The sequence below is a fragment of the Oncorhynchus mykiss genome, chromosome 29, assembly GCF_057628025.1.
Source record: "Oncorhynchus mykiss isolate SJ-2025 chromosome 29, ASM5762802v1, whole genome shotgun sequence".
In the NCBI taxonomy this organism is placed as follows: Eukaryota; Metazoa; Chordata; class Actinopteri; order Salmoniformes; family Salmonidae; genus Oncorhynchus; species Oncorhynchus mykiss.
Window position 1 is genome coordinate 40,911,223 of NC_143050.1, and position 14,126 is coordinate 40,925,348.

At 43.4% G+C, this 14,126-nt stretch overlaps 1 protein-coding gene across 5 annotated transcripts in view; it reads right to left on the reverse strand.

Annotated features, from left to right (window-relative positions):
- Nucleotides 1–14,126, reverse strand: part of LOC110509572 (transportin-1) — a 76,580-nt gene that overhangs the window by 19,601 nt on the left and 42,853 nt on the right. For 2 of the 5 annotated variants that reach the window (XR_016493391.1, XM_021590529.3), the window contains exons 12-20: nt 13,774–13,926; nt 13,311–13,536; nt 7,886–8,057; nt 6,723–6,809; nt 2,359–2,466; nt 1,753–1,911; nt 542–629; nt 336–434; nt 117–212 (exon numbers count right to left, since the gene is read on the reverse strand). Coding sequence is in view for 2 of the 5 variants with exons in the window: in XM_021590529.3 (XP_021446204.2) it covers nt 117–212; nt 336–434; nt 542–629; nt 1,753–1,911; nt 2,359–2,466; nt 6,723–6,809; nt 7,886–8,057; nt 13,311–13,536; nt 13,774–13,926 (1,188 nt within the window). In the remaining 3 variants the exon portion in view is untranslated. Of the gene's footprint in view, nt 1–116; nt 435–541; nt 1,565–1,752; nt 1,912–2,358; nt 2,467–6,722; nt 6,810–7,885; nt 8,058–13,310; nt 13,537–13,773; nt 13,927–14,126 lie in introns of those variants that run through there. The other 3 variants (XR_016493392.1, XR_016493393.1, XM_090227204.1) reach the window with 3 other exon arrangements.

The window sequence follows — 14,126 nt, forward strand, 5'->3', positions numbered from 1 at the left end:
CACACTTTTGGAGAAGGGAGGAACGATTGGGACGCGCTCAGAGCAGGCCTGATGGACTGTGCGACACCTCCCTGCACTGTGGCTGGCGGGCTCAGCAAAGTGCCACCTTGTGGTACCTGTGTTCTCCAGCAGGGTCTTTGGGGTGTTGGGCCTGTTGATGATCTCAACCAGCTGGTGCAGCACCATGGCCACGTATGGTTGCATCTCAGCACCTGGGGAAAGGCGGGAAAAGGTCCGTGAAGGAGGCTGTGTGTGTGAGTGCAAGTGCGTGTGTTCATTAGAATGCATGTAAGCTGGTGTGTGTGACTGTTTTGTGACATTTTGCGAACACTCACCCATTTGTATAGATATCTCTCCGATTGCCCATGTTGCATTATTGCACACCGATATCAATTCTGGGTTCAGATTAGTGCCTAATATAGGCATGAAATCAGCTGCACAGGAGAGAAAGAGGCTTATATCATCAGTAATTGATAACCTGACATTTGGACTACGAAGCGGTGTGTTACTGCCAATGTGGATTAAGAGAAAGAGTACTTACCAATGCACGGCTTTACGTGCAGGAAACAAGCCTTAGTCAGGTCACCCAGCAGAGCAAAGGAGCTCTGACGCACCTCAGGCATTTTGTCCTGAGTGGGAGGAAGAGAGAAAAGAAAAAAGAGCGAGAGAGAGGTGAAAGAGGGGGAAATGAAGAGAAAGGGGAAGACAAAGGAAGAGAGAGAAAGAGAAGGCGAAGGAGAGAGAGAGAGAGAGAGTTGGGAGAGGAAACAAAGAGATTGAGAGAATTTGTCGATAAAAACAAATACAATTTTTTCAAAAAATAACATTTAATGTATAGTAACTTTACATTAGCGGCAGTGTCAAGACAGACAACTGTGATGGTAGCCTATGATTTAAAAAAATAAGCCATTTCATCTAACATATCCAGGAAATGCATGATTGATATTTTGATGTGCAACCTTTGATGTTGGATCCAGACTGCTCCGATTTATTTTTGGTGCTTCAGAGAATTTTCTGACATCTTCGTCCATGTTGGCCTACACTATAGGCTATATTATTCACCACCTGAGGAAGTGGGAACTCAAAACACTTAGTGAGATTGCTAACTCTAAATATGATATTGTTGCTAGATAGCCATGTAGGCTAATTGATGAATCATTCTGTAAATGTAGCCTGATGCCCTACAAACTTTCCAGTGCTAGGCCTAGGCTACTATTCACTGCAAATGGTGCGCTGCGCTCTTTGGGCGCATCAAAACCATACTAACTACAGCCTTCTCCGGATGTAGTGGTGCCATGAACTCAATATTAAGGAGGTGAGAAATACATGATAAAAATCACAGAAAGCTGTGACTCTCCTCTATGTAACTAGAACAGTAGTTGCTTTGAAAACAGTATTTTTAGCAACGGTCATATGCTTGTGCTTCTCAGAATGCATCTCTCCCTTCTTGAGCAGAGTGGGGAGAGATTGAGAATGGCTCGCTCACACAGCAGCCGACAGCGAAACGGGGTCAGGCAGATACAGTACCTTCATAGCAGGAATCAACATAATCCATAGGCTATTCCTGTTGACCAAATAATGGTTTTAGAACAATCTACAGCAACTTTGTGTAGCAAAAAAAATAGAAAAAATTAAAATAAAAAATAAAAATCACTGAAAATGACCGATGTAAACTAAATGCACCGGTAAGAGGAAGGCAATGGCGGTAATTTTCAGTTTATTGTCACAGCTCTAGATGAGGACACAGGTTACCTGCATGCACTGGTACATGAGCGTGAGGATGTTGCTACGCGCGACCAGCTGCTCGATGTTGTCGCCCAACCCTTCAGCCAATCCACTGAGCAGGTCCAGGGCCACAATCATAAAGTCCTTATCAGGGACCTCGTACTGGTCTGGCTGGGACTGGTGGAGCTGGATGATGGGGGGGTAGACAAGTGGTAGAGGAAGTGAGAGTGTGGATTACAATTAGATGCCACATTCCCCAAGCATGACACCCTACTGCAAGCAGAAAGTCTTCCGAACGTTCTCACACACAATCTGTGCCAATGGTGTGTTCAGTGCCAACTCACGCAGCCAGTTTGCACAAACAATATATTGCTTACAGGCAAGAAAACAAGCATTGCGCTACACAAACAAAGTTACTCATGCAACAGACTGATTTAGGGGAGCCAGAATCCAGGCCAAACATTTACATCATTCACTAGACAGACACTTGGTAGGATGTGGGCCTTTAAAATTAATCTTATCCATTTTAGAATAAGGCTGTAAAGTAACAAAATGTGGAAAAAATCAAGGTGTCTGAATACTTTCCGAATGCACTGTATGTGCACTGTGTGCGTGCTTGCCCGTGTGTCTCACCATAGTCTGAGCGAGGGTCTTCTGCACCAGGTTAACACAGCGCTGGTACACAGGTTCACAGTAGGGCAGGAAACCACTCTGGAGAGCCGTGGCTACTGACGAAAGGCACTGAGAGAGGGATGATGAGAGAGCGAGAAAGAAATACAAATGCGGAAGGGGGAAGAGAGTTGGGGGGGATTGAGAGAAAGGGGATGGAACAAGAGAGAGGACATAAGAGGAAGAAATAATATTATACTTGATAACCTCAGTTACAGGAAGTAATTCATCGTTTTACAGGGTAAGCATTTGTTGTCGGTAAAGAGTGAGAAACTCCCCTTGAGGCTAGTGGATTGGTCTGATTAGAGGACAGAGAGTAGGGCTGCAAAAGGAGGGTATATTACTGGAAACTTTCAAAGTTTAACAGTAAACTACCAGAATTGTGGTATCATTCAAGGATTTTATTTAATCTACCACAAGAGATCTAGTGGCCCTTTTGGGTACATGAGATTATCACAGGTGTCGGTCATTATCTATGGCCCTATGTGTGGCATGATCACATGTAAAGTATATGAAATAATTCAATAAGATGATTTTGAAATTAAAATATAATGACAAAGCTGTAAAACATCCCAAATACAAACCCTAAATGAAAACCATTGGGGTTTCATATGAGGGTTTCAATATGAAATATCCTTTATATTTTCTTACACACTTTTTTACTATGTCAATATGTGACTCGTTTCAGGAAACTAGGCTTATGTCGCGCATCACTACTTTACAGGAGAGGCATTTGAACATATTTTTTTTTATCAAAATGCATTTGCAGAAATGCCTTCTGGAACTTTCTTGTGCCTTAATAACAAACTATGCCATCTGTAAATACAAATCAAATGGTTACATTACAAGCCTAGTTGGTTTAGCCACAGAAAAAGTCAGGAACCTTCCCGCTAGCCATGATCGGCTGAGATAATGGATGGGCCGGAGATGCCGAGTGATGAATACGCATTGGTCTGCCATGTAGCATGCGTCGGTCTATAACATGAGCTGCTCAATATGCATAGGTTTATCCTTTCTAAAGCAGATTTTTTTAAAGATATCACAAAGAATTGCATGAGAATTTCTAATGCTCTCCACTTTCTGGAGAACAGAGTTTTGAAATCAGTGGAATGCCCGGTGAAAGCAGAGTATGACAGCTAAAGAGATGGAGAAATTCAGCCATTTGATTACAAATAATGTGGAGGGAGTCGAAAAGACAACACAAGAAGGCTGTTGTAATCCGGAGACAATTGTTTTATACATCTTCAAACTAAGGGCAACCGTGGCATCCATGACAGAGGGGGAAGCATTCATCTATGTATACGGCTAAGAGAGTCTAGCTAGCTACATTCAGATATTATACATTTCTAATTGTCAGAAAGTAATTTTCTTTTCTAGTTCAAGTGTACTGTTAGCAAGCTAGCTAACGTTACGTGTATGATCTAATGTAGTAATATTATTCATTTCTCAGATCCATTTTCATTGCTAGTTATAGCCTAATGTTAGCTAGCTAGCCAACATTGAACCTAGCTAGTTTGTTAGCTTTAGCTACCAGCAGATTCATGCAGGGTAGTAATGTTATGAGTTGGGATTATTGTCCATTGTTTAGCTAGCTAGCTACTGCACATGTCTAAACAAAAGACTCCACTATGCAAGTAACCATTTCACTGTACCGTTTACATCTTCTGTATCCTGTGCATGTGATAAATAAACATTGATTTTATTTGATATAGAGTGTGTTTAACAGCAACGGTAATGTGGAGAACATGACCTGCACCAATGTCATATTAGGATATAACATTAGGTCAAAGAGACAGTGTCCAAGTTCTAAAATTCTCCGGTAGAATGCCCTGCTTTTTACTTTGTCAAAACTCACGACGGTAAGCTATTTTCTGTAATGAGCTCACCATTAACTTGTAAAAAAGTATCTGATGTCAGTTTATTTTCCTGTAATATTAAAATACAAATGAGCTCAATTTAAGACGTTGTCAGCTCCAGTTGAAGTCGGAAGTTTACATACACTTAGACTGGAGTCATTAAAACTAGTTTTTCAACAACTCCACAGGTAATTTTTACAACAATTGTTTACAGATTATTTCACTTAATCACAAATCCAGTGGGTCAGAAGTTTACATACACTAAGTTGACTGTGCCTTTAAACAACTTGGAAAATTCCAGAAAATGATGTCATGGTTTTAGAAGCTTCTGATAGGCTAATTGACATCATTTGAGTCAATTGGAGGTGTACCTGTGGATGTATTTCAAGGCCTACCTTCCAACTCAGTGCCTCTGCTTGACATCATGGGAAAATCAAAAGAAAATCAGCCAAGACCTCCACAAGTCTAGTTCATTCTTGGGAGAAAATTCCAAATGCCTGAAGGTACCACATTCATCTGCACAAACAATAGTATGCAAGTATAAACACCATGAAACAGCCGTCATACCGCTCAGGAAGGAGACGCGTTCTGTCTCCTAGAGATGAACGTACTTGTGCGAAAAGTGCAAATCAATCCCAGAACAACAGCAAAAGACCGTGTGAAGATGCTGGAGGAAACGGGTACAAAAGTATCTATATCCACAGTAAAACGAGTCCTATATCGACATAACCTGAAAGGCCGCTAAGCAAGGAAGAAGCCACTGCTCCAAAAAAGTCAGACTACGGTTTACAACTGCACATGGGGACAAAGATTGTACTTTTTGGAGAAATATCCTCTGGTCTGATGAAACAAAAATATAATATTGGCCATTGCTATGTTTGGAGGAAAAAGGGGGAGGTTTGCAAGCCGAAGAACACCATCCAAACCGTGAAGCACGGGGGTGGCAGCATCATGTTGTGGGGGTAGATGGCAAAATAGATGGCTTCATGAGGCAGGAAAATTATGTGGATATATTGAAGCAACATCTCAAGACATCAGTCAGGAAGTTAATGCTTGGTAGCAAATGGTCTTCCAAATGGACAATGACCCCAAGCATACTTCCAAGTTGTGGCAAAATGGCTTAAGGACTACAAAGTCAAGGTATTGGAGTGGCCATCACAAATCCCTCTGACCTCAATCCGATAGAAAATGTGTGGGCAGAACTGAAAAAGCATGTGCGAGCAAGGAGGCCTACAAACCTACTCAGTTACACCAGCTCTGTCAGGAGGAATGGGCCAAAATTCACACAACTTATTGTGGGAAGCTTGTGGATGGCTACCCGAAACATTTGACCAAAGTTTAAATTGTTTAAGGCAATGCTACCAAATACTAATTGAGGGTATGTAAACTTCTGAACCCACTGGGAATGTGATGAAAGAAATAAAAGCTGAAATCATTCCCTCTACTATTATTCTGACATTTCACATTCTTAAAATAAAATGGTGATGCTAACTGACCTACGAAAGGGAATTTTTACTAGGATTCAATGTCAGGAATTGTGAAAAACTGACTTTAAAAGTATTTGGCTAAGGTGTATGTAAACTTCCGACATCAACTGTATATGATATGGTCATTATTTGAACTGCCTAACAAGCTAGAAACTAACCCGTTTTTGTGTTAATTCATTTTCATAATGACAAGTTCGATGTCGGACGACAATTGAATATTCATGATGTCACAGCGACAACAGTCTACAGACATGTCCATAGACGTAGTATAAACCAGCCTTTAGTCATGAAATCTTTGGTTGTTCAGTACACTACCGTACTCACTCTGTTTAGCACATGGCCTCATGTGAATCCTTAAAGGAGATGGGTGGGGCTAAGGCTTAAGAGGGTGCGTGAACGATGCTGCGTGGGTGTAGACAAAGAAAGGCTCTCCAGTAGGTGTACCAAAATAGGGTCATTTTCTCAAACGTGGGGTTACAAGTTTATCAACTTTAACATCAGAATAACCTTCCCATTGTTTCTCAACTGTAATATAAGATATAACATTTTTTTTATCTCCAAGTCTCTACTTTTATCCAATGTAAAAAACTGCATTTAAAATTTTGCTACATAAGGTCGGTCACATGTATTTTTTGTCAATGTTTTGGTGTCAAACTGGTGGCAGTTGTGAAAAAAGTCAATAGTTGGAAGAGTTGCAGAGTTAATTGAAAATAATGCCATTGTTGATTAGATGCTTTTTTTCATTATGTAGGATACTTATTCTTGAACCATATGGTCTATCTATCTATTAGAAACTCATGGACAATACGAACACAAATAAAAATGAAGACTATATGAATACATTTTTTTTTAAAGTTAATCAAGAATACATTTCCAGATTTACAATAGATCGACATAGATTTTCGGTTAATTACCGTAATTACTTAAGATTACGGTAACTTTGGTAAACTACCTGTAGCTTTGCAACCCTAATGGTGAGGCTCACCTCTAGTAAAGGGAACAGATCCTTGTCTTCATCCTTCAACTGGTTCCACTTTGCTATCAGTGGAGGCATCAGCATCTGAATGTACTCCTAAACACATACAGTAGTACACACATTAGCAATCACAATCCGACAGGCACCTGAAAGGGGAAATCAAATGCAAGTGCAGATTCTGTATTGCTCAAGTCATTGTGGTGTGTGTCTAAAGACGAGAATTCCTAAAGGAACATTCCCCCCCCACACACACATTTTGAGGTCACAGTGTATCTGCCTCGCCGGCTCTTTCACTTATTTAATGATGCAAGTGTTTTAGTTCTTCGGTCTGTCGCATGTAGAATATCCTCAAGATGATTTAGTCTCCAGAGAAGGTTCCGTGTCGGCATTTAAAAAGCCGTAGTGTACCCTTACAAACAAACGGGCCATAGCCGAGGCACTTTCATGGGTATATGACTGCGGAAAATACAACTTCATTGCCTGGCCCTACTGTAGCATACATGCCTAATATGACTATTATTCTGCATTGTGAATTGATGTGGAATTGTGCGAGGGCAGGGTTTACTAAACTAAAATATGTTATTGTTTTAATTCTTAAGAGTGTGACACACCAGCGCATCAATCTAAATAAATAATTTTTTAAAATTCCCATCAAAATCCTTCAGTTTAAGCTGGAGATATTTTTTGCACGGGCTCTGTCTCAATCCACCTATTTCGCCCTTCCGCATCTGCAGTGAAAGGTGGCCGAGCTACAGCAGTGTTCGTCAGCCCATGAGTCATCGTAAAAATCGGTCTTCTCACAAAAACGTCTGTTAGCGCCCAAAAGGTTTGGCCTCTGTGGAAAGGGGACTCTCACGAACACAGTGTTCTCCGTTTTGCTCTACAACCCCCACAAGTGTCACAGGACTGTCTGAAGGTAACCCATACAAATAAATGGAAGTATGAAGGTACAGTAATTTAGTTGTGGGATGTCACATGGTCTGACAAACACTGCTGTAGCTCGGCCCCTTTCACCGCAAATGCGGAAGGCCGACATTGGCCGATGCGGTCGATTGAGAAACAGCCCATGGCAACACCATGGCAACAAAAAAAACTGATCTCTCTAGCTTAAACGTAAAGCAACATGTTCCATTTATCACATCCCTAGTATTTGTGTGCGCTTCTGTGTGTACCGGCTTGTTGAGGTGGTGTCCCACAGAGTCAGCGAGCGTCCCTATAGCGTCATACAGTATGAGCAGGTTCTTGTGTTGGTACTTGCTGAAGGCAAACACTAGAGTGTCCAGAATATAGGCCAGGTAGGGAACCAACTCTGTACACGCCTCCTCTTCCAGAGTGGCAAAGGCACTGAGAGGGGAGAGAGAGAAATCAAATCAAATTTTATTTGTCACATACACATGGTTAGCAGATGTTAATGCGAGTGTAGCGAAATGCTTGTGCTTCTAGTTCCGACAATGCAGTAATATCCAACAAGTAATCTAGCTAACAATTCCAAAACTACTACCTTACAAGTGTAAGGGGATAAAGAATATGTACATAAAGATATATGAATGAGTGATGGTACAGAGCGCCATAGGCAAGATACAGTAGATGGTATTGAGTGCAGTATATACATATGAGATGAGTATGTAAACAAAGTGGCATAGTTAAAGTGGCTAGTGATACATGTATTACATAAAGATGCAGTAGCTGATATAGAGTACAGTATATACATATACATATGAGATGAATAATGTAGGGTATGTAAACATTATATTAGGTAGCATTGTTTAAAGTGGCTAGTGATATATTTTACATCATTTCCCATCAATTCCCATTATTAAAGTGGCTGGAGTTGAGTCAGTGTGTTGGCAGCAGACACTTAATGTTAGTGGTGGCTGTTTAACAGTCTGATGGCCTTGAGATAGAAGCTGTTTTTCAGTCTCTCGGTCCCAGCTTTGATGCACCTGTACTGACCTCGCCTTCTGGATGATAGCGGGGTGAACAGGCAGTGGCTCGGTGGTTGTTGTACTTGATGATCTTTATGGCCTTCCTGTGACATCGGGTGGTGTAGGTGTCCTGGAGGGCAGGTAGTTTGCCCCCGGTGATGCGTTGTGCAGACCTCACTACCCTCTGGAGAGCCTTACGGTTGTGGGAGGAGCAGTTGCCGTACCAGGCGGTGATACAGCCCGACAGGATGCTCTCGATTGTGCATCTGTAGAAGTTTGTGAGTGCTTTTGGTGACAAGCCGAATTTCTTCAGCCTCCTGAGAATGAAGAGGCGCTGCTGCGCCTTCTTCGCGATGCTGTCTGTGTGGGTGGACCAATTCAGTTTGTCTGTGATGTGTACGCCGAGGAACTTAAAACTTACTACCCTCTCCACTACTGTTCCATCGATGTGGATAGGGGGGAGTTCCCCCTGCTGTTTCCTGAAGTCCACAATCATCTCCTTAGTTTTGTTGACGTTGAGTGTGAGGTTATTTTCCTGACACCACACTCCGAGGTCCCTCACCTCCTCCCTGTAGGCCTTCTCATCGTTGTTGGTAATCAAGCCTACCTCTGTTGTGTCGTCCGCAAACTTGATGATTGAGTTGGAGGCGTGCGTGGCCACGCAGTCGTGGGTGAACAGGAAGTACAGGAGAGGGCTCAGAACGCACCCTTGTGGGGCCCCAGTGTTGAGGATCAGCGGGGTGGAGATGTTGTTGCCTACCCTCACCACCTGGGGGCGGCCCATCAGGAAGTCCAGTACCCAGTTGCAAAGGGCCGGGTCGAGACAAAGGGTCTCGAGCTTGATGACGAGCTTGGAGGGCACTATGGTGTTAAATGCCGAGCTGTAGTCGATAAACAGCATTCTCACATAGGTACAGTGCCTTGCGAAAGTATTCGGCCCCCTTGAACTTTGCGACCTTTTGCCACATTTCAGGCTTCAAACAAAGATATAAAACTATTTTTTGTGAAGAATCAACAACAAGTGGGACACAATCATGAAGTGGAACGACATTGGATATTTCTAACTTTTTTAACAAATCAAAAACTGAAAAATTGGGCGTGCAAAATTATTCAGCCCCCTTAAGTTAATACTTTGTAGCGCCACCTTTTGCTGCGATTACAGCTGTAAGTCGCTTGGGGTATGTCTATCAGTTTTGCACATCGAGAGACTGACATTTTTTCCCATTCCTCCTTGCAAAACAGCTCGAGCTCAGTGAGGTTGGATGGAGAGCATTTGTGAACAGCAGTTTTCAGTTCTTTCCACAGATTCTCAATTGGATTCAGGTCTGGACTTTGACTTGGCCATTCTAACACCTGGATATGTTTATTTTTGAACCATTCCATTGTAGATTTTGCTTTATGTTTTGGATCATTGTCTTGTTGGAAGACAAATCTCCGTCCCAGTCTCAGGTCTTTTGCATACTCCATCAGGTTTTCTTCCAGAATGGTCCTGTATTTGGCTCCATCCATCTTCCCATCAATTTTAACCATCTTCCCTGTCCCTGCTGAAGAAAAGCAGGCCCAAACCATGATGCTGCCACCACCATGTTTGACAGTGGGAATGGTGTGTGTTGCTTTTACGCCAAACATAACGTTTTGCATTGTTGCCAAAAAGTTCAATTTTGGTTTCATCTGACCAGAGCACCTTCTTCCACATGTTTGGTGTGTCTCCCAGGTGGCTTGTGGCAAACTTTAAACGACACTTTTTATGGATATCTTTAAGAAATGGCTTTCTTCTTGCCACTCTTCCATAAAAGGCCAGATTTGTGCAATATACGACTGGTTGTTGTCCTATGGACAGAGTCTCCCACCTCAGCTGTAGATCTCTGCAGTTCATCCAGAGTGATCATGGGCCTCTTGGCTGCATCTCTGATCAGTCTTCTCCTTGTATGAGCTGAAAGTTTAGAGGGACGGCCAGGTCTTGGTAGATTTGCAGTGGTCTGATACTCCTTTCATTTCAATATTATCGCTTGCACAGTGCTCCTTGGGATGTTTAAAGCTTGGGAAATCTTTGTGTATCCAAATCCGGCTTTAAACTTCTTCACAACAGTATCTCGGACCTGCCTGGTGTGTTCCTTGTTCTTCATGATGCTCTCTGCGCTTTTAACGGACCTCTGAGACTATCACAGTGCAGGTGCATTTATACGGAGACTTGATTACACACAGGTGGATTGTATTTATCATCATTAGTCATTTAGGTCAACATTGGATCATTCAGAGATCCTCACTGAACTTCTGGAGAGAGTTTGCTGCACTGAAAGTAAAGGGGCTGAATAATTTTGCACGCACAATTTTTCAGTTTTTGATTTGTTAAAAAAGTTTGAAATATCCAATAAATGTCGTTCCACTTCATGATTGTGTCCCACTTGTTGATTCTTCACAAAAAAACTCAGTTTTATATCTTTATGTTTGAAGCCTGAAATGTGGCAAAAGGTCGCAAAGTTCAAGGGGGGCGAATACTTTCGCAAGGCACTGTATTCCTCTTGTCCAGATGGGTTAGGGCAGTGTGCAGTGTGGTTGAGATGGCATCGTCTGTGGACCTATTTGGGCGGTAAGCAAATTGGAGTGGGTCTAGGGTGTCAGGTAGGGTGGAGATGATATGGTCCTTGACTAGTCTCTCAAAGCACTTCATGATGACGGAAGTGAGTGCTACGGGGCGGTTGTCGTTTAGCTCAGTTACCTTAGCTTTCTTGGGAACAGGAACAATGGTGGCCCTCTTGAAGCATGCGGGAACAACAGACTGGGATAGGGATTGATTGAATATGTAAACACACCAGCCAGCTGGTCTGCGCATGCTCTGAGGGCGCGGCTGGGGATGACATCTGGGCCTGCAGCCTTGCGAGGGTTGACACGTTTAAATGTTTCCCTCACGTCGGCTGCAGTGAAGGAGAGTCCGCATGTTTTAGTTGCGGGCCGTGTCAGTGGCACTGTATTGTCCTCAAAGCGGGCAAAAAAGTTATTTAGTCTGCCTGGGAGCAAGACATCCTGGTCCGTGACGGGGCTGGTTTTCTTTTTGTAATCCGTGATTGACTGTAGACCCTGCCACATTCCTCGTGTCTGAGCCGTTGAATTGAGATTCTACTTTGTCTCTATACTGACGCTTAGCTTGTTTGATTGCCTTGCGGAGGGAATAGTTACACTGTTTGTATTCGGTCATGTTTCCGGTCACCTTGCCCTGATTAAAAGTGAATCAGCGTATTCGTATCAGCGTATTCGTCAATGTTGTTGTCTGACGCAATACGAAACATATCCCAGTCCACGTGATGGAAGCAGTCTTGGAGCGTGGAGTCAGATTGGTCGGACCAGCGTTGAACAGACCTCAGCGCGGGAGCTTCTTGTTTTAGTTTCTGTCTGTAGGCAGGGATCAACAAAATGGAGTCATGGTCAGCTTTTCCGAAAGGAGAGCGGGGCAGGGCCGTATATGCGTCGCGGAAGTTAGAATAGCAATGATCCAAGGTTTTTCCAGCCCTGGTTGCGCAATCGATATGCTGATAAAATTTAGGGAGTCTTGTTTTCAGATTAGCCTTGTTAAAATCCCCAGCTACAATGAATGCAGCCTCCGGATAAATGGATTCCAGTTTGCAAAGAGTCAAATAAAGTTTGTTCAGAGCCATCGATGTGTCTGCTTGGGGGGGGAATATATACGGCTGTGATTATAATCGAAGAGAATTCCCTTGGTAGATAATGCGGTCGACATTTGATTGTGAGGAATTCTAAATCAGGTGAACAGAAGGACTTGAGTTCCTGTATGTTGTTATGATCACACCACGTCACCTTAACCATGAAGCATACGCCCCCGCCCCTCTTCTCACCAGAAAGATGTTTGTTTTTGTCTGCGCGATGCGTGGAGAAACCAGCTGGCTGCACCGACTCCGATGGCGTCTCTCCAGTGAGCCATGTTTCCGTGAAGCAAAGAACGTTACAGTCTCTGATGTCCCTCTGGAATGCTACCCTTGCTCGGATTTCATCAACCTTGTTGTCAAGAGACTGGACATTGGCGAGAAGAATGCTAGGGAGTGGTGCACGATGTGCCCGTCTCCGGAGTCTGACCAGAAGACCACTCCGTTTCCCCCTTTTACAAAGTTGTTTTTTTGGGTCGCCAGCTGGGATCCATTCTGTTGTCCTGGGTGAAAGGCAGAACACAGGATCCGCTTCGCGAAAGTCATATTCTTGGTCGTACTGATGGTGAGTTGACGCTGCTCTTATGTTCAGTAGTTCTTCTCGACTGTATGTAATGAAACCTAAGATGACCTGGGGTACCAATGTAAGCAATAACACGTAAAAAAAACAAAAAACTGCATAGTTTCCTAGGAACGCGAAGCGAGGCGGCCATCTCTGTCGGCGCTGGAAGTACTAGAGTGAGAAAAATAAAGGGTAGTTTGGAACGTAACTTTGCAATCAAGCTGTTCAAAAACATTTGATTGGGTCAACCAAACATCAATGATCATCATCTTTACTTCCACTCCCAAGGACAGTCATCACCAGCTTGAGTGGGAAAACCAGTAATAAGTGGCTTTTGGTTATCTATCGATCATTTACAAAAAAAGAAGAAAAAAAGGACACATCTGGACAAAAGTAACCTGAGCAAACCACACACTGACCGCAACTGAACCACAGTCAACCTCCCTCTCACCTGCAGGCGGCCTCCTGCACCCTCTTGTTGGAGTCCAGGATGCGTTTGAGCAGCTCAGTCATCAGGGGCTTCAGGTAGGTGTCAGGTGGCTGACTGACCACCCAGTGGGCATACCGACTCAGGGTCCAGCAGGTGATGGAGCGCACCAGGGCCTTCTTATCACTCAGACACTGCACCAGGTGGGGGATGAGCTCTGGCAGGTAGGCAATCATACCCTGCATACAACCTGGAAGGACAAAGGTGGGTGTTATTACTATAATTACCATGTATGCCAATGATGTCTGCTGGTTTCAAAGTTAACATATAGACGATATTCTAGCACTTCCAGGTGATTCTCATCCTCCCTCCAAAGTCTCTTTCTCCCATCTCTTTCGGCATAACACTTCCTTCCCTTTCTCTTCCCTCGGGTTTCTAGTAGTCGCCCCCCGACCTTAGGGGTTAGGGTACTATAACAGGGCCTTACCCTCAGCGATGGCCCCCAGAACAAGTATTCCAGACTCCTTGATGACCCACTCTGGGTGGAAGAGGAGCTCTTTGAGGAGAGGCAAGATAGGGAGGAGCAGGTCGTCTCTGAACACGTTAGCCAACACATCCAACGCCGCTGCTGAACACTTACCTGAAAACAGAGAGAGAGAAGGACATGTAAGTATAGAGGGGTACACAGAAAAACACCCTTGCCCACAAAAAAAGGTCAACAATATCGATGGCATATTGTACATACAGTGCCTTGCGAAAGTATTCGGCCCCCTTGAACTTTGTGACCTTTTGCCACATTTCAGGCTTCAAACATAAAGATATAAAACTGTCTTTTTTTGT